Source organism: Mixophyes fleayi, chromosome 2, assembly GCF_038048845.1.
Source record: "Mixophyes fleayi isolate aMixFle1 chromosome 2, aMixFle1.hap1, whole genome shotgun sequence".
Lineage (NCBI taxonomy): Eukaryota > Metazoa > Chordata > Amphibia > Anura > Limnodynastidae > Mixophyes > Mixophyes fleayi.
The window spans coordinates 370,870,664-370,892,226 of record NC_134403.1 but is presented as its reverse complement, the minus strand read 5'-3'; the positions used below and the strand labels follow the sequence as shown (position 1 = coordinate 370,892,226).

Genomic DNA, 21,563 nt, shown 5'->3' with positions numbered 1-21,563 from the left:
TACGTACGTCTATGTATGTATGTATGTATGTATGTATGTATTTATTTCTAGTGTATGTATATGTATGTCTATGCATGTATGTATGTATGTATGTCTATATTTCTATCTATGTATGTATGAGTATGTATTTCTATGTATGTATGTCTATGTAAGTATTTATATGTATGTATTTCTATGTATGTATTTCTATGTATGTTTATGTATGTATGTCTGTGTATGTATTTCTATGTATGTTTGAGTATGTATATCTATGTATGTATTTCTATGTATGTATGTATGTATTTTTATGTATGTATTTGTACGTCTATGTATGTCTGTGTATGTATGTATATATGTATATCTATTTATGTATTTCTATGTATGTATATGTATATATGTGTATGTATGTATGTATGTATGTATGTAAGCAAGTATGTATGTCTATGTATGTATATATGTATGTCTATGTATGTGTATGTATGTATGTATGAGTATGTATGTCTATGTAGGTCTATGTATGTATGTATGTATGTATGTATGTATGAGTATGTATGTCTATGTATGTATGTATGTATATATGTCTATGTATGTATGTATGTATGTATGTATGTATGTATGTATGAGTATGTATGTCTATGTATGTATGTAAGTATATATGTCTATGTATTTATATATGTATGTCTATGTATGTATGTATGTCTGTATGTCTATGTAAGTAATTCTATGTATGTAAGTAAGTATGTATGTCTATGTACGTACGTATACAGTAGTTTCCCTGTGTTGACAATGAGCTTTGTGTATCCTGTTAAAGAATATTGTGTCCAATCTCACACTTTACAATACAGAGTACAAGCATCAATCTAATTACATTACAACTAGTGCATCATACCTGTTAATAGTCCTGATTTGACTCCTGAACATTGCAGTAAAGAGTCGTGGTCTCTCCACCTACTGGTGATGGTGAAGATGATGCTAACACTGCGTTCACCCGATGTACTATGTATTTATATGGGTCAGTATAAGCACTTTTTGCTTTCTTGTTTGACACCCCCCTCCCTCCGGCTGTAAGATGGAACAATTTAATATTCAGTAAATAATATAAAAATGCAGGAAAATACTTATACATTTCAAAGTATTTGATGCAGGCAACTCAGCTGTTGACGGCATAGGTTGATTTTTGGCATCAGCATTAAAGTCATGTACTGGCTGCAATGTTTGAGCTCTTGATAACATAGAATTTCCTTAGATTAAGGGGACAGGGAAATGTGGCTTTGGCTGGAACTTATTACTATTCTGCTGTAGAAAAGTCAATATATATATAAGACCGGGTTCCCTATCTGCAAGGATCTGCCTGCAGCTCTTCCAGGTATTCTCATCCTCCAAATGAACACTGTCAGATACGGTATTTACCGGCTGTCCTCTGACCCGCGGAGGCGTCTACCTCTCACTTGTCGACAGATAACAGCACCAGGTGACAGCGTTTGCTGATGGTAATTTCTGCATAATTATAAATGTATCTGGGCGATGTTCGGATACTGCCCCAACCGAGTTCCTCGGCTATAGAAACACAGTGCTACACATTGACGACAATAAGGGTCATTTATGAACATGGATGGGGCGAAGGCTGCTTTGCGACATGACATGAATACTTCTCTACAAAGCACATAGAGGGTGGCAAAATCAACATTCATAGCTTTATATTCTAGTTTTCGTAGCAAAAACATACAAAAGTCAAGCAGGATGTCCATCTGGCGGCCCATGGGCCAGATATTTTTTTCTTTTATTCTTCTTAGTGGCACCCTGCTTCTCTTCTAGCTGCAGAACTATAAGTCCCAGCTGTAAGTCCCATACCGGTTACACCACTTTAGATCCATTATAATTACAGTCTTGACTATGACCCAATAATGTGAATATTACACTTTCAATTTATTTCCCCTTTTGTGACCGTCAGAGACACTTTTCAAAGACGTTCCCGGCTGCAGTGACAGCCCCATTAATGACAAACAACTTTGTGTCTGATGTACCCAGAGCCGATCTCAGTAACTGACTTGTTAGCTACCGAGATAAAGACGTCAGACCGCGGTTTTATAACTTTTTTTTACAACTTTTATGTTAGTAAAAGGAGACGGCGCATTAACTGCCGGCTCCCTGCGTGTTTGAAGTCAGAATTGTGCAAATCACTCTGACGTTTAACAAGAGTTTAGAAGACTCACTTGTTCATGGCCAAAAGTGTTACCCTCAAGGTGACCCAAGATATAAAATACATCAGAAATTCAAAATGTCTGTATACACTGCATGGCTGAAGTATCCGGACACCCGAATGTCACATCCATAGGTGCTTGTTGGACATCACACTACAAAACCACGCATCCGAATGGAATTGGTCCCACCTTTGCTGCGGTAACAGACCCCAATCTTCTGGTAACACTTTCAACTAGATCGACTCATGTTAGGGCAACAAATCCTGTCTCGCGCTCCAACTTATCCCACGGTATACAGCCACAGGACATGTTAAACAGGCTTCTCCATGTTTTACAGACGTGTTTAATAAATAGGGCAATTATTGTCTTATTTCAATAACTCCTGGCCTAAGATTTTTAATTACTGGTTTGAAAAATGCTGCTTGAGATCATAAGAAAAGCTGAGATAGAACATAAAGAAGAAAGAAAACAGGATATAAAATAAAGAAGTTGAATCTATTGACTTTGTTTCATATTGAAGCGTGTTTCACACCACAGTTTTCCTACTTTATAGGGACAGTATATTCATATCATTGCTCTGTGCTGCTGGGGACCCTGCTCCTTCCACTATATAACTCTCAGTCTGTGGCTTCCTGATGCCTCCATTCCCCTCCTCACATCATGTCACTGCCCCTGTCACATGCAGCCCTGTCCTCACTGACACATCACTCATCTCCTGATATACTCGGTGCTGCTGGGGACCCTGCTCCTTCCACTATATAACTCTCAGTATGTGGCTTCCTGCTGCCTCCATCCCCCCCTCACATTGTGTCACTTCCCCTGTCACATGCAGCCCTGTCCTAACTAACACATCACTCATCTCCTGATATACTCTGTGCTACTAGGGACCCTGCTCCTTCCACTATATAACACTCAGTCTGTGGCTTCCTGCTGTCTCCATTCCCCTCCTCACATCATGTCACTGCCCTTGTCACATGCAGCCTTGTCCTCACTAACACATCACTCATCTCCTGATATACTCTGTGCTATTGGGGACCCTGCTCCTTCCACTATATAACTCTCAGTCTGTGGCTTCCTGCTGTCTCCATTCCTCTCCTCACTTCATGTCACTGCCCCTGTTATGCAGCCCTGTCCTCACTAACACATCACTCATCTGATATACTCTGTGCTGCTGGGGACCCTGCTCTTTCCACTATAAAACACTCAGTCTGTGGCTTCCTGCTGCCTCTATTCCCCTCCTCACATCATGTCACTGCCGCTGTCACATGCAGCCCTGTCCTCACTAATATATCACTCATCTCCTGATATACTCTATGCTGCTGGGGACCCTGCTCCTTCCACTATATAACTCTCAGTCTGTGGCTTCCTGCTGTCTCCATTCCTCTCCTCACTTCATGTCACTGCCCCTGTTATGCAGCCCTGTCCTCACTAACACATCACTCATCTGATATACTCTGTGCTGCTGGGGACCCTGCTCTTTCCACTATATAACACTCAGTCTGTGGCTTCCTGCTGCCTCTATTCCCCTCCTCACATCATGTCACTGCCGCTGTCACATGCAGCCCTGTCCTCACTAATATATCACTCATCTCCTGATATACTCTGTGCTGCTGGAGGACCCTGCTCCTTCCTCTATATAACTCTCAGTCTGTGGCTTCCTGCTGCCTCCATTCCCTTCCTCACATCATGTCACTGCCCCTGTCACATACAGCCCTGTCCTCACTAACACATCACTCATCTCCTGATATACTCTGTGCTGCTGGGGGATCCTGCTCCTTCCACTATATAACTCTCAGTCTGTGACTTCCTGCTGCCTCCATTCCTCTCCTTACATCATGTCACTGCCCCTGTCAAATGCAGCCCTGTCCTCACTAACACATCACTCATCTCCTGATATACTCTGTGCTGCTGGGGACCCTGCACCTTCCACTATATAACTCTCAGTCTGTGGCTTCCTGCTGCCTCCATTCCTCTCCTCACTTCATGTCACTGCCCCTGTTATGCAGCCCTGTCCTCACTAACACATCACTCATCTCCTGATATACTCTGTGCTGCTGGGGACCCTGCACCTTCCACTATATAACTCTCAGTCTGTGGCTTCCTACTGTCTCCATTCCTCTCCTCACTTCATGTCACTGCCCCTGTTATGCAGCCCTGTCCTCACTAACACATCACTCATCTGATATACTCTGTGCTGCTGGGGACCCTGCTCTTTCCACTATATAACACTCAGTCTGTGGCTTCCTGCTGCCTCTATTCCCCTCCTCACATCATGTCACTGCCGCTGTCACATGCAGCCCTGTCCTCACTAATATATCACTCATCTCCTGATATACTCTGTGCTGCTGGAGGACCCTGCTCCTTCCTCTATATAACTCTCAGTCTGTGGCTTCCTGCTGCCTCCATTTCCTTCCTCACATCATGTCACTGCCCCTGTCACATGCAGCCCTGTCCTCACTAACACATCACTCATCTCCTGATATACTCTGTGCTGCTGGGGACCCTGCTCCTTCCACTATATAACTCTCAGTCTGTGGCTTCCTGCTGCCTCCATTCCCCTCCTCACATCATGTCACTGCTCCTGTCACATGCAGCCCTGTCCTCACTGACACATCACTCATCTCCGGATATACTCTGTGCTGCTGGGGGATCCTGCTCCTTCCACTATATAACTCTCAGTCTGTGACTTCCTGCTGCCTCCATTCCTCTCCTTACATCATGTCACTGCCCCTGTCACATGCAGCCCTGTCCTCACTAACACATCACTCATCTCCTGATATACTCTGTGCTGCTGGGGACCCTGCTCCTTCCATTATATAATTCTGAGTCTGTGGTTTCTTGCTTGTTTTTCCTCACCTCACGAGACTGCTCCTGTCCTTTAAAAGATGCAGTGATCCTAGTGAAGCACCCCTTAAAGTATAGGTACTTGTATTTTTATTGTGTTTTTGTGTCACACTTCTAAAATGTCAATGTTTATGTTTCCAGAAAAAAAACAATATTTTTTTGCCTAAAAAAAATAATATTTTTTTTAAAAAATTCAAGATATACGCATATTTTAAATTTATAATATAATACGCTCCATTTTATGTTGCTTCTTCCGTTTTTCTAGAACTTGCATTTTAAAAGCTACATTTCAAAAATGAATTGTGATTCTGATGTCTTTTTCTTATATACTTAAAATCAAAAATAACATTTTAGGAGTTAATTTCACAGAAAAGAGAGATTTATATACTTCTCCGTATATGATAAAAATCTAAGACTGCAGCACTTAGGGGTGTTTTAGAATATAATAAAACTGAAATGAAATATTGGTGTTTGTAGACAGGTGAGAAACTTTAATCTCATCTCACAGAGCACTTTACACTTTAAGGTTTGAATCTCAGCAGCGCTCCCCGCTGTGGATGATCGCACGATAAATTCCCGAATTCCTTAGTGCGTGGACGATAAATTTATCCTAATCGCCCTATGGAGATCAATGGAAGACGTTAAACATCTGTCCCAGCCTCCCGCAGGGAGCTGAACTAGCCAATTTCACAAAAATCGTCTCACCAAGAAAAGTCTCAATTCCACGGATCCCTGAGGATTTTAACAGAAGCTGCACAAACCATAAGTATCAGGTCTGTCCTGGGACATTGTAAACTCCAGGGGAGAATCACACTGAGCCAAGACAACGCACATCTAACAGAGGCCATGAATCCACGTATCACAATTTTCCTCCACAATGATCTAATATATGGATGTATTAAAAATATTAAAGCGACAAGACACAAACTAAAGTAACAGCTGATATTTACGTGACAAAAGTGAAGAAAGTGGAAATGGTTGAACAGAAAATGGGGCAAGAACGAGGCTGGGGTAATAAATTTGGCTCAGAGAAGAACACAAGTTGGTGCCCTAACTTTTATGTTGATTAATGTGCGTATTCACATGAAATACAATAGTATACTAGCGGGACGGGCATTTTAGTGTTCAGTTACAGAATACTTGTTGGCAGTAAATATAGTATTGCGGTAGACGTCTACACATTCATTTAGTTGACATTCACAAAGTCGACAACAATTCAAATGTCGACAGTATTATTAGGTCAACAATTCAAATGTCAACAGAATTATTAGGTCGACAATTGAAATGTAGACATTATTATTAGGTCGACAATTGAAATGTAGACAGTATTATACGGTTAGGGATAGGATTATGCTTAGGGATTCGGTTAGGGTTACTGGTTTAGGGTTAGGGTTATTATTCTCTGCATTTGAGTTGCCGACCTCATAACACTGTCTACATTTCATTTGTTGACATAATAACACTGTATATCTCATAATTGTTGACATTCCGGCCTTGTCTATATTATTGTGTCGATCATATAAATGTTGATCATGTAACATATGTATCACACCCGTAAATACTAGCATATAACAATTCCCCAATTATCCAGTTTTGTGATAGAAAAAAATAATAACAAATTATTGCTATTAAATCACCAAAAGTATATCCAAATAATGGTTGTTGATCGGCTAAAATGACCCATTAGTGAGCAAATATGAATAAAGGAGTTAATCCCTCTCCGTCTCTCTAAATATGTGCTGGTCACTTATAGAAGGCAAAGTGTTCCCATCCACCAGATGTCATTCGATAAAGGGTGACGTTTATCAGATTACAGACGCAGCCTTTTCTAGAAAACCTTGTCTCACCTGATATAGCGGCCTTGAACCCCATTAAATCACCCGAGGAATATTTAATTCCCAAAAATCTCCTTTAATTTAATCTTTTGTTTTCTTTTCTACATTATATACATATATGGAGATGGACATTTTGTTCGTGAAGGCTTTATTAAATATATGAGGGGAATTAATCTTGTATCAATTTAATATGTATTTATTCTGCTGAGAAATGATGTCTTTATTACCCAGTATAATTTCAGAATGGGAAATAAATCTTTTACTCCTAATATCCTAATTCAAACCATTAGGAAATAAGTGTTCTAGCTGTTTGAAAGGGACGGGGCCAGCCCGTAATATTTTTTAATATGTAGTCTTTTTCTGATTAGTCCTTCAATGGGAAATTCTTATGAGATGAAACTGTCCATTGCAGGGAAATCTATTTACTCGGTAGGATATTAAATGATGTATTCTGCAATGGCGTAATTACTTATTATATAAGACATGTTTCAGCGGCAATGACGTTTCCTTCATTACTAACGGCTATTTTGCATTTCGCTGAGATGTTTGGCAGGAAGGTTATTAATGGTTGTAGTATTCTGCTCAGTTCATTAAAGGTACTTAATTCTCTGGTCTGTAAACAGCTTCCTCGCTGCGAAAATTATAGTCTTGGAAAACCCTTTGCCTTGATACAACACAGCTGACACTTAGCCACAGAGACAGGAACACAGACGTCCGAAGGCATCTTCTAACCTCATTCTCTGATGACCTTGTCACTTCAAGGTCAAGGTCAGGATATAATGGAAGACAAACGGGAGTTCTGAGACCTGTATAAAACCACAACCTGTATGTGTCTAATATCTGTTTTATGTTACAAAAAAAAATTGTACTTTTGATCGTGTTTATACACCAAATACTGTGAAAGTGTATTTGTTCATACTCAGCATGCCTGCAACTTTCCCAGAACTTCAGGGAGACTCACGATTTCCGGGTAGGTCCCCCGGCTCCCGGGAGAGTAGTAAATTCTCCAGCATGCTGCCTACTTCCTAGTGAAGTGGGCAAGTTGGTGGACTTGCCCACCAACTTGAAGCGATTCATCGCAAGTCGCGTCATTTGGCCTCGCTTCTCATGGTGAAATGACTCAATTATATTTTACAGGAGTGACACCACTAATTTACAAATAAAACTGAAGGCATCACTGCTATAGCTTTCTCTCTCCTAATAGATATACAAACATAAATATACCTATAGATCATGGATTAGTAGGCTCCCATTAGAATGCAGGCTCTTATGGATATGACCCTCCCTATCCTTTGTTTTCATGTCCGCATTTATTTTGCTTACTTTGTAAGCCTTTGCTTTATGTATGCCCTGTTTTATGTATGCCCTGTTTTATGTATGTCCTGTTTTATGTAAGTGCTGTTTTATGTATGCCCTGTTTTATGTAAGTCCTGTTTTATGTATGCCCTGTTTTATGTAAGTCCTGTTTTATGTATGCCCTGTTTTATGTATGCCCTGTTTTATGTAAGTCCTGTTTTATGTATGCCCTGTTTTATGTATGTCCTGTTTCCCCCACTGTCCGGCTCTGTGGGAAAATCAAATTACAATAATAACAATATACGTATAGATATACCTATCGTATACCTCCCATTCCAGCGGGATGGGGGCATTGCCACATCAAAATGGGGGTGTGGCCACATCAAAATGGGGGCGTTGCCACATCACGATGGGGGTGGCCACGCCCCCAGAGAGGTGCCTAGGGGTGTAAAATGCTACCATTTGTGGTGATAATATGCAGAAACCCAATTAATCAGAAACAGCTTCTAGAGTCTATCCCCTGGGACCCTTTCCCCCTCCCACATTTGAGGGCTATATTGACCAAGGGGTGAGACACTCGGCAGCTGTAGTTAAAAGTAAACAACAAATAAAAGTTAATATTAATAATAATAATACTATAATAAAAACAATAATAAAGGCTTCAACTTCAATATTACACACAAAACAAACCTAAAAGCTTTTAGGGTCATTTAGGCAATGTTCTGTACACCTGAATGAACATGAAATGGACCGCACAGCAAGACACAAGACACAATAGTCACTAAGGCCATATCGACCAATTGGACAAATGCTGTTATTGTCTAACTTGCAGTAGACAGATATAAACTAATTAGAGATTGTTTACTATGATTTAAGTGCACACTTGCACCTTAATACATTGCTAGTGGCTGAGCCTTAAAGCGTTGAGCTGTATATTTTTTTCCGGCTGTGTTCGGCCCTGTGCACGTTGCCATATGCATGCGTTTGTTTTGTGGCAGCTGGTTCAGATAGGACAGCATTAAGCAGCTAGGTCCCTTGTACTTAAGCACGTAATAACGAAAGTCCCTGGAACGTGGATGCTAAAATTCTTATCTTATCACATAATAAATTTGGGGACACTGAGCAGGGCGAGCGATTCCTCTACTGCAAATGTCAAGTTCATTATCTTATACTTCACTGTAAATATCAGGTTTAACCATTAAGGTTTTCACCTACGTTTGCCTGAATGACCTCACTCATATGCAGAATGGTGACAGTCACCGACGTTTCTGTGTCAGATTGCGATGACGCACAGGGTCACTTCTCAGACAGAGAAATAGTCATACATCTATGTATGTTGTAGGAGGGCAAAAAATGCCCCTTTCAGCATACTTAAACATACTCAACACCCACGTAATCTGTGGCTAGTGAACTGCCCTTACTGTCACTGCAAACCTACACAAAAATCATGTGATTAAAGTCAACACGCTCCATCCACCGCAGTATGATGGCACGATATACGCATCGGTTCGCCCACCACTTGGCATCAGGGAGATGGCCGGGCTCTCTGAAAAGACCGGGAGAGCACTGACTATTTCTAGAGTTTCCCTGACATTCCGGGAAGTCGGCATTCTCATTTCCCAAGCCCCTGCTTCTAATTTTGCTTTTATCATCAATAAACCAGCATTGGTTCAAATATTTAATATTGCCAAAGTTGCTTTGTGGGTATGTACTGTGTGTGGCAGCTGATTGGCAGAGCGTCTTGACCAATCCAATCAGCTCCTGCGCATAGCGTACACTCTCACTGTAGCTGTTTAACAGACAAGTTTGGCTCACCAGCGTTGACAGCGCTCGTCTCTTCATACAGAAATGATTAAAGCGACGGATCTTAGAGGGAAGTGGGGGTACTGCCTAGAAATCAGGGCTCATTCAAACGTGGGAATCCCCTACAACAGTCTAATCGTTCGTACCGCACGAGCAATTTAGCTCAGTATCTATACCCTGCATTTAACCCCTAATGAGCCAGAAGCAACACGAGTTACTGTTCGTGGTAGTTAGCGCTATCTGTTGCTGGTAGGCAGCTGGATGCCAACAGAGCTACAAAGAAATAAATGAGGACCCCTGACAACACAGATAACTCAAAGGAACCTCGCTGGCCCAAATTAATCAGAGCGTCTCTTCTCCTCAGCTCCGGCTCGCAGATCATTAAAAATATTTCTTGTTTCTGATCTTCTCTCCTTTACAAACATGAAACAGAAGAGAAACGCAGACTACGGATCCGTGCGTGCGCAGGGAGCGTAATCCGGCACAGGCACAGGAGCCGGAGAGGAGACAGGTTGGGAGTTTAATTAGACCGGCGGGTTCCACTTTTATGTTAGAACTAATGAAAACGGACTGATCTGAAGGTTTCTGGGGAACATTATTATCAGTCTTTTCTATTATTATTATTTAATGTAAGCTTAAGTAAAGTTCTTTTTTGAAGAACTTTTTTTTTTTTCTTTTCGTAACATTTAATTAATTGAACGGCAGCAGATTTAATAAAACGAAATATGCCTGAACTGGAAATATGATTCACACAGGTTTATAAATTACACTCTAGTTTTTCGCAAACCCCCTCGTGTGTATTCCATCCGAATTATACCGTCCAGAATTCATCTAATGGATATAACCCGTTATAAGTGGACGTACATGGCAGAAGCCTATGTCCCTCTACCCGAGGGGGCCCATGGAGAGGACAAGGTGTTTTTTATCAACCGAGACGAAGATGCTGAACCGCGTGACGTAGTCTCACTGTCGCTGAATACAAATACTGCTTGCAATTTTAAGATTTTCGGACCTCTGGAGGCCTGAATTAAATCTAATGGGACATAAACGTATTTCCCCCTTTGTCTGTACCCCCATTTCTGTTTTGTGAAATGGGGAAAAAAGGTAAAGTATAAATAACGAAGACCAGGAAACCGTAATAAAGTTTAACAGTGTGTATATTTACCACTTAACCATTTACGTTGTCCTTTAATGCATTTATCTAAAGTTGAGTGACATTATGGCGAAAACACAGAGGTGCGAAGATCCGGTTATACCATCTTTGACGATCTTTCATGTCCACATTTTGCTTCGCCTTTTCTCAGAATGTCATTACACATTTTATTTATAAATCCCGCAGGATTTATAGTCCATCAATAGAGCTGGATAGTTCATTCTGCCCTAAGGGGTGATTGGGATATAACAAAGGTGAAGTTCGAGTAGAACAAAAATGATTGGGTTCCACGTTGGGCACTGACAGTTATATCCCGCCAGAGAAATGTGTGGATTTCAGCAGTGGAATGGGAAATGAGGTCAACATTCCGAGCAGTTTTAAAATTCGCTCATCCCTAATTGTATCTATCCAATCCATTGGCTTGTCACTATATCCAAGTGCTGCTCCTACTTACAAGGCGACCGATGTGATCACGTGGACGTCTAACAATCATGAGACTCTGTCAAGTTGAACGCTTGGAATGGAAGTGTCAGGGCTGATTTTCGGGGATAGAACAACTAAATTGGCGGACAGACTGCGCTAATGCACAGGGTTGACATTACAAATTGTCAATTAATGTCAACATTTAAGTACTTGTTTAGTCGATAGTTCAGTAGCTAATTCTAAGTTGTAGTTGATTTATTCAAACTTGTGGTTGAAATCATAATTTTTGGAATCCGTGAGGCGTTTGTATGCTCTCCCCATGTTTGCGTGGCTTTTCTCCGGGTGCTCCGGTTTCCTCCCACACTCCAAAAACATACTGGTAGGTTAATTGGCCGCTATCAAAATTGCCATTAGTCTCTCTCTGTCTGTCTGTCTGTCTGTCTGTGTGTGTGTTAGGGGATTTAGACTGTTAGCTTCAATGGGGCAGGGACTGATAAGAGTGAGTTCTCTGTACAGCGCTGTGGAATCAGTGCCGCTATATAAATAGATGGTGATGATGATGATGGAATCAAGATCCTCCGAGAAGAGAGACTGGTCACTTTGTGAATGAGCGAGGTATGTCATTCTGAGGAGCATGGATACATCCCAGAGGGTGCCTTGGGGTACTGAAACACCCAATTCCCCGACCCTAAAAATACCCCTCCATTGTCATTTGCACCAGTCCCAGGTGCGCTGGGCACCCTCCACTGTCCTCCCTACATTCCCGGCTGTCAGGACAACAGTCAGCTGGCAGGTACACTCATTTCCTCTCTCCACACCACAGATGACTTTTTTCGTTATACATTGTGCTCCTGCAATTACAGGCAGTGGTTCAGTCACGGCCCTAATGAATCCTTCTCCAGCCTTGAAATATGACCCCACCAGAGTTTAGTTACCTTGAAATAATAATGATAATAATTCACTGTTTTACTGAAGTGCCAGAGAACTCAATTCCGTGCCGGAGAAATTCAAGGCCCCAGCGAGAGGAGAATCTCAGCCAAAATAGTGCTGTGCTAAAACTATGGCTGGGTGTTCTGTCCTCACTGAGATTTATGGAATTTATGCTTAAAAGTAAATAGTAAGACTAACATGGACTTCTCACCTAATAACTATATCTGTGCATAGTACAATGTTTAGAAAGACTGCAACATGAGATGTTTGTCTGTCTATCTATCTATCTATCTATCTATCTATCTATCTATCTCATATCTATCTATTTATCTATCTATCTATCTATCTCATATCTATCTATTTATCTATCTATCTCATATATATATCTATCTTTCTCCTATCTATCTATCTATCTATCTCATATATATCTATTTATCTATCTATCTATCTATCTCATATCTATCTATCTATCTATCTCATATATATCTATCTTTCTCCTATCTATCTATCTATCTATCTATCTATCTATCTATCTATCTATCTCATATCTATCTATCTCATATCTATCTATTTATCTATCTATCTCATATATATATCTATCTATCTCATATCTATCTATCTATCTATCTATCTATCTATCTCATATCTATCTATCTATCTATCTCATATATATCTATCTTTCTCCTATCTATCTATCTTTCTCCTATCTATCTATCTATCTATCTATCTATCTATCTATCTATCTATCTGTCTGTTTATCTATCTCTCTGTCTATCTCATATAAACTATCTATCTATCTATTCACCGTTCTAGTGACACCTTAAAGTGGACCATTATAAATCTATCATTTCATCTATTTTAATTATTAGGAAAAACTACGTTAAATAGAATCAATTGCATCTGTTCATCATCCACAGATAAGATCAGATTTATACATCCATAGACTAGTTTGCTTTCGTAGTACAGTTTTGTACAGTTTTTTGGACCAGTTCAGAGAAAAACAAATGTAACTGGTAATACTTCTTCAAATATTTTGCAATTGTCTGCATTTAAACACCCCACTTTTAATATTCATAATTGTAATTTTAAAGGATGCTCTTGGGTACTAATGGGTAACAAGCGGCCCCAGGGCCACAGAGGCCCTCCGATCCTTCACCTGTGGCCCCCAGCTTATTCCTGCGTTATTGTTGCATTTGATTGTTATAGTTTGTAACACTTGTATAAAACGCCTGTTGATATGTTATTAATGATAGGCGTCTCTGTCTTTGATTACATTGATTGATTTAGCTTATTATTAAGATTAAGACTAATGTGTGGCCCTTTTGAAGGTGAGGTGTCACCATGTGGCCGCGGCAGTGTAATAGGGATGCCTATCGCTGCTTTAGAAGCCTTGAACAATGGTACGAAAGAAAAAGATACTGTAACCCGAAACCACCAATCAGATTCATTTTCTAAGTTTGAAAAGAAATGACAGTTACAATTGCATTGGTTGCTCAGGGCAACAGCGCGGTTTCCTTGTGCACTCATTGTACACTCATTGTCACACACTAGGTACATGGAAGACACATAAAGAGTCTACAACACATCTCATCCACAGAAGATTCCCCCCAGCCCATTATCTCGACCTGACGACCCTGCCTTTGTGTTCACCAACGCGGCCCCAATTAAAGATCCGCCACATGGCGATGATAGAATGCCGCTGACATTAATGTCACATCCCAGGAACGCAGAATGTCCCCGGGTCATTTTTCATCCCTGCGACCCCTGATTGAATGTTACTTTTTAACTGTCCACAGTTTATCAGATCAGCCAGTAAACATAGGTTTATATAGAGCTTTTAACTTACACATCCTGTATGTTGGAGACGATGGTGAAGTCACAGACAATGGGTGATACTTAGGAACAGTACAAATTGGGAAATAATGCAGTTTTTTTGAAAACTGGAAGTAAAACCTACTGCACAGAACAATGATAAATCATTATGTCATTACCATATATCCTGAAATATTTATTGGCTCCTATGAAACGCGTTGAGTGGTAATTACTAACATTGCTTAAAGGTGCAAAACTGCGCTAAAACCAAAGCAACTAATCAGCAATGAGCTTTTCTTTGCCTTGTGCAAGGGAGATAATGGAAACAGGGGTCTGATTATTGGCTATGGTTAGAGCAGTATTGCAGATCCTACCACTGTATGTGGTGGATATTGGTAATTAGTGACAACGCCACTAAAGGTAGCATATTGTTCTACCTGCTCAGCCAAGTGAATGAGAAGGCCTGCATGATCTAATAGGAGCAAATGTTAAAAATGGGAGAGGTTAATAATATCAGGACTGCCATGATGTAAGAAAGTTAAGAGCAGGAAACCACAGACTGAGAGTTATATAGTGGAAGGAGCAGGGTCCCCCAGCAGCACAGAGTATATCAGGAGATGAGTGATGTGTGAGTGAGGACAGGGCTGCATGTGACAGGGGCAGTGACATGATGTGAGGATGGGAATGGAGGCAGCAGCAAGTCACAGACTGAGAGTTATATAGTGAAAGAGCAGGGTGTCCTAACAGCACAGTGCGGTAATATGAGGCTCCTGTTAACCTAGTGCTGGAAGATTGTGGTTTTAACCACATTTCATTAGGGGCAAAAAATTCATACATCCAATTTATTTATCTACAGACCTATACTGAAGACCCAAAAAAGAATCTTCTTAAAATGAAAGCGGTTAAGAGGACTTGGTTCCTGCAAGAAGTTCCCGAATAAGTGTAGTCCCTTTTCTTGCCATAGCTTCACTTTAAATATAATTTCCATATCCTGTACAAAGACGTGGAAATTCTCCCAACGCCGAGGACCTGGGGGTTGCTGGGCAATGTGAAATTGAATATAATCCCCTGAGACTCCTTACACAGCTCAGCCTTGCTCAGCGGAGATTTATATTCCATTAAGATACAATTTAGGGTAAAAGGAATGTTCCCTGTACGGTTAAATAATTATTCTACATATAATGATATGACGAGGGCTGGGCAGAAAGTTTCCACAGAAAAAGTCATTTTGTTCTTCTGGTGCCCATTAATTATTAAGCCTGAATCAGCAGATTACATTTTTTGATATTAGATTAGTTTTCATTTCAATTTGATGTATCTGAGAGAAAGACTCTCTGGGGCTTTATTATAATAGCTGGAAATTATAAAAGGCTGCGTCTTCTGTAATCCGAAAAGTGAACTTTAGAATGTAGATTATCATGTGCGCTAAGGACTGGGATCAGACCACAAAGTACAGATTGAACTGTTTTAGTTTAGACTAATGGAATGTTCCAGCACCTGTCTAAATGGTAACAATGTATCGGAGTGTGCCACGTTAGCCGCGCGAAAACTCTGCATTCCCCGTTGCTCTGTACCCTACAGCTAACACTCTAGTCCCTATATACCTAGTCACATTGGTGTACATTGGTGTAAATATGGGTATGTGTCTCAAGTCCAGCTTAGGCCATGGTGATCAATTGGGCATTAACTTTATTATCATAAGTAATTAGCTGCTGTGTTTTAGAATAAGCAAATTTGTAAATACTTGAACTTCAGATGATACATTTTGTGTTCTGAGGTCTAAATACAGAGTTAACTCACTCATGTTAGTGGCTCAGTGGTTAGCACTTCTGCCTCACCACAGCATAAGGGTCATGAGAGTTCGATTCCCGACCATGGCCTTTTCTGTGTGGAGTTTGTATGCTCTGCCTGTGTTTGCGTGGGTTTCCTCCCACACCCCCAAAAACATGGCTGCTATCATATTGACCTAAGTCTCTCTCGGTCTATGTCTGTGTTAGGGAATTTAGACTGTAAGCTCCAATGGGGCAGGGACTGATGTGAGTGAGTTCTCTGTACAGCGCTGCGGAATTAATGGCGCTATATAAATAGCTGATGATGATGATGATTGAAAGGCTGTGTTTATGTCTTCTTCTCTGCTTATAGGGAAGACAATGTGGAATATATCAAACTCCTACAAAGGAGACATTGATCAGGTGTCTAGGATGTACAAATGATCCCTATTTACATGTGAGTAGGTCGCACCTCAGCTCACTGAAGTTCTAAACTGCAGCCAATGTTGATGGAGGGGCTGTGTAATGATGTTAGATAGGATTTAGGTCAATGGCATCCTAGATGTACGTCTGGAATCAATATAAATCCTAGAACATTGACAGTCAAAGGGTAAAACTGAAATCACTGACAGTCAAAGGGTAAAACTGACATACGTTCCCAGGGTCATGCAATGTTATATTCTGCTCTAGCCTGTAATTCTGCAAAAGTAGATGCAGAATATTTTACCAGAGCCGTTCCTAACACAGGAAAGTGTATATGTACTTGAGGGTTATTAATAGGGGCATTTGCCCAACCAGAAGTGCATTGCAGATGGCACATATCTATCTGTCCAGAATGACAGAGCCATTGTATTTAAACTCCAGGGGTATATTTACTAAACTGCAGGTTTGAAAAAGTGGAGATGTTGCCCATAGCATCCAATCAGATTCTAGTTATCATTTATTTAGTGCATTCTACAAAACGACAGCTAGAATCTGATTGGCTGCTATAGGCAACATCTCCACTTTTTCAAACCCGCAGTTTAGTAAATATACCCCCATGTCTGAGCCTAGTAGATCATAAGCACTAACAGGAGGTCACCTTTAAGATTCTTCATCAATTCTCAGATTAAAACATTTGCTCCAAATTGTATTGGGGCGTAGGGTGTTCTCAGCCCACCGTAAGTAACTTATCTCGTGCTTACCTTGAACAATCAGATAAACCTGGGTTGTCCTGGTGTGTTGTTGGGTCTGCACAGAGCAGGTATAAGGTCCTTCATCGTAGACGTCCACCTTCTGGATGCGGAGACTGTACTCCAGAACGCTTCTCTTGTCCAATTCTACCCTGGGGTCAAGGGACCATTTGTCTTGCCCAGCAAAAATGATGCCTGAGCGATTCAACCATGCCACCTTGGAGCTCCTGTCTTCTATGAAACATCTGGAAAATAAAGAGAATCCATCGTTTAACAAGAGAGAGTGAGAACAATGCAAAGGGGTCAACGTTTCAAAGAACCAGACTGAATTATAGAGGAAGGTATTAAAACACCTTCAATAGACATCTTAGGAGTATATTTAGTAAACTGTGGGTTTAAAAAAGTGGAGATGTTGCCTATAGCAACCAATCAGATTCTAGCTGTCGTTTTGTACAATGTACTAAATAAATGACAGCTAAAATGTGATTGGTTGCTATAGGCAACATCTCTACTTTTTTAAACCCACAGTTTAGTAAATATACCCCCTAATCTTAACTTACAGTAAAGTGCGGTTTCAAGTCAGTACCAAAGTAATACAAAATAAGGCACATTTGTGAAAACTGGTGCACAGGAAACATTGTAGAAAAGGTTCTGTAACTCACAGCAGCCAATTGTATTTAGCTTTCATTTTCGTTTAGTAAATGTCTGATTAATTGCTTATGAATACTTAAAATTTCAGAAATGTTTGCCAATGTCTTTTATATTTGCTACAAAATATATGCATTTATTATTTTAATAAAATCTGACTGACTGGCTCTTGATTTCTACAATATTTTCGACTTGGCCATAATATAAAGCAACATGTTAACACAAGTTCGACAATTAATGTTTTGCAAATTTCCTGGTGGGCAGTTCCCATAAGCAGCCCCCACATGCAGAGCACATGATAAAGTACTAAGTGTTACAACAGGAACAATATAAACTCTTGTGCTGACTAAGGTAAGCTATTTCCAGAAAGCATTGAGTGGTTCTGTGTACGGAGAGCATATAATTACATGTGTCATTCTGTATCATCAATAAGGAAACAGCGTCTCATGTTATAAACGTTTCAAGTTTTATGTTCCAAACGGTTCTCTAATGCATCGGTCTGGCTGCCGGGGAATCAGGCACAAAGCACCAAATGATTTCCCAGCGTAGAGCGCTCTAAATCATGCATCACTCTGTTAGAGTGACACAGGTCACAGCGCACAAAGAGCCGGTCTCCACAGGAACCGGGGAACACTGATCATTCCAGAGCGGCTTTAATAGTAGGTGTAATAAAGACGGGTGCAATCTGGCCTCCCATTACTATTCATTAACCGGCTGCATATATTCATAGATTGGGTTTATTGTCTGGCTGAAAATGATAGCCACAAAGCTACAGTAGCTGAAGCCATCTTTCGTCATCTACATTTATTTATATAGTGCCAACAAATACCGTAGCGCTTTACAATTGTGAACAAACACAGTAATAAAACAATACTGGGTAATACGGACAGACAGAGAGGTAAGAGTGCCCTGTCCAAGAGCTTACAATCTATCTTTCTTTTAAAACCATCAGAAAACTGCTCAGTATGTCTCCTCTCCCTCATTGACATAGATAATAGGGGCTCACACACACACAATGATTTGCTTCTAATATGATTATTGTCAATGAGATCTTACAATTATCTCAATGGGGTTTATTTATAAAGGGCCAATAGCACTATGGCTGGTGGAAATGGTCGTTTTTAGAGGCGATAGAGCATCGCCATATAAATCAAGGGGTTCAGTGGCAAACGCTTCCCAAGCTAAATAGTTGCCAAGCGGTAATTTAACTCTTATAGCTCTGGGCCAGTAATGTTGAGTTTGCTGAATGTCGCTATGACCCGGCGAGATTTTATTGATAAATTGCAGAGATTAAGAACGAAAAATAGGCTCCTCGGTGGGGGGCAGCAACTTGTGGGATACCAGAGTATTAATATGCTGCATGTCTAAAAATGGTGTCCTGTTCCATTTGTCTGCGACAGCGTTTATAAAGCAGCTCGCCTTTCTTCTGCGTCCCGAGGCAGATTTTTTATACGATGCGGCTCTCTCACCAGTGCCAGAGAAACCACCGGCAATGATAGTAGTCCTACTGATGGTGGTAGCCTAAATTACTAGGTTACAACATACTTGCCAGCTCTCCCTGAATGTCAGGGAGACTCCCTGAAATAGGGGTGACCTCCCTCACTCCCTGAAGAGTCTGGCATTCTCCCTGATGCTGAGCCAGTACAAGACGTGGTTGGCTTCGCCATCTGTGGCATGATGACACAATTCAGAAATTGTGTCCTATTGATGCTTATGGAGGTGGCCATTTTCATGGAGACCAAGATTTAATCAAAGACTGACAGGTAAGACAACATGACTTCAGTAATGGAGACAGAAATGTAAAAGACACTTCAGTCTCTAGAGATTCATTAGCTGCTTTTCTTTAACGCATAGTTGCCTACTGTCCCGGAATGACCGGGAGACTCCGGCATTTCTGGGAGACGGGCTCCGGGGATAGCAGGGCAAACCTCCCGGTTCTGGCCCCCGAAATAAATAAATGTTGGGGGCAGGGCTTAATGATGCAAATATTGCGTCATTCTTAACACCGCCCCCTGCTGTAATTGGGCAAAATTGTGACAATCGTTTAGGGGCAGGGTCAAAATGATGCGATTCGTCAAGCCCCGCCCCCGCACGTCCACCTCCCCCGGGATCTCCCTGAAGCCAACGAGGAAAAGTTGGCAAGTATGGGTTACATGTACAGCAATAATCCTTCTTCTGTTATAGCAAAAGATAATGAATGCAAAAATGCTTTATCATCTGAACATTTACCCAGTAATACATTCCAATTATTTTTTTTTACATATTTTTTTTATCTAATTTTTACTATTTCATTTTTATAATAATAATTTTTTAATTAATGAAATAGAAATTCTCCATTTGGTACTTCAGCTTCACTGCGCAATTCCTAAGCTGGTTACTGGCAGATCCCCTGGGACTGCCCCAGCGAAGCAGTACGTTAACCCTTAACTGTGCGGCCCAGTAACGTTATTTTAATAATAAATTATGTCGATAGAAAATAGAGAACCAACCCCATTGCGAAGGACCGTCTAGAGGAATTTCGGGCTCCCCGCTGTAGCAGCTTCTTGGGGCCCCTTCCATAGCGACCAAAAAAAGGTGTGGCCACACAAGGTTGCTGACTCCTCCCATTACACAAACATGCCCCTCCCCCTCTCTGCACCCCTGCCATCGTCATATATTAATAAGCAGACCACTGATAAGTGTAAAACAGAGAACCTGGAGGAAACGCACACACACACGCAAGCTGCTCATACAAATGCCACACAGATAATGGCCTGGTCGGAATAGACCCTACAGCAGCAATGCTAACCACAGTGCCACCGTGCCACACATGAGGTAGATGTATCAATTATTGTCCTATATACCATCCAGACCTTTTACTGTAACCCAACTACAAATTATTACAGTCTCAAGGACAAGAGGAAGATCATGTCCTTCGTCTGACCAGTCTGCAGCACTGTTCTGTTCATTTGCTGTTTGCCGATCCCTAAGAAAGCAACTTATTGTGCGATGCAAGAAAATGGATTTGCAGCTTGTTACTTTAATTACAGTGGTGGATTCTGAGCGTCTGCCCCAGAACAGACAAGACACTGACGGATCATCCGAGAGGAAGCCATAAATCACCGTCTTACCAGATCAGAAACATATTTCTTTGGGTTTTTTTCATTTTTTTTTTATCACTTTTCTGCTTGACTTGCTCTCTTTTCTTTGGCGCTGTTATTGTTGGATGGCGGAATTGTCTGGATTAATTTCTCTGTTCGCTGTTCTTGTAATATTTTATGTTGAGTCTATCAGATGTTCCGACTGCCTTTCCATCACTTGGCCCCCGTCTTGTTAATTCCGCAGGAAGTGGAGCTCGGGACGAGCTCAGCAGATAATATCCGCATCAATATTTTTCTGCTGCTCGGGCAGAGAGGAACGTCTGGCAAAAATAATTGTTATCTTTTGAGGGAACGCAGCAGCGAGAAAACACTGGCAAAAAGCAAGGAGAGGTTTTTATGTCAACCCAGTCCCACAATGCTTTGCAAGTGCTAAACACCAAACATGAAAAAAGAAAAAACTAATAAGTTATACAACTAGATATAAAACATCATTAGCAATATACAAGGGCTTCATACCTTCATGTGACTTGAATGTGTGGCTTGTACATGACCTCCTACAACTTTTAATAACTACATTACTTTTTTGTTCTTACTTCCTTTGCGCGTACTTTTTTCTGT

At 40.9% G+C, this 21,563-nt stretch overlaps 1 protein-coding gene across 2 annotated transcripts in view; it reads right to left on the bottom strand.

The window, feature by feature from the left end:
- Positions 1 to 21,563, bottom strand: part of LSAMP (limbic system associated membrane protein) — a 524,444-nt gene that overhangs the window by 287,498 nt on the left and 215,383 nt on the right. For both annotated transcript variants that reach the window (XM_075197389.1, XM_075197390.1), the window contains exon 2: positions 17,230 to 17,462. In XM_075197389.1, the coding sequence (XP_075053490.1) occupies positions 17,230 to 17,462 (233 nt within the window). The remainder of the gene's footprint in view (positions 1 to 17,229; positions 17,463 to 21,563) is intronic.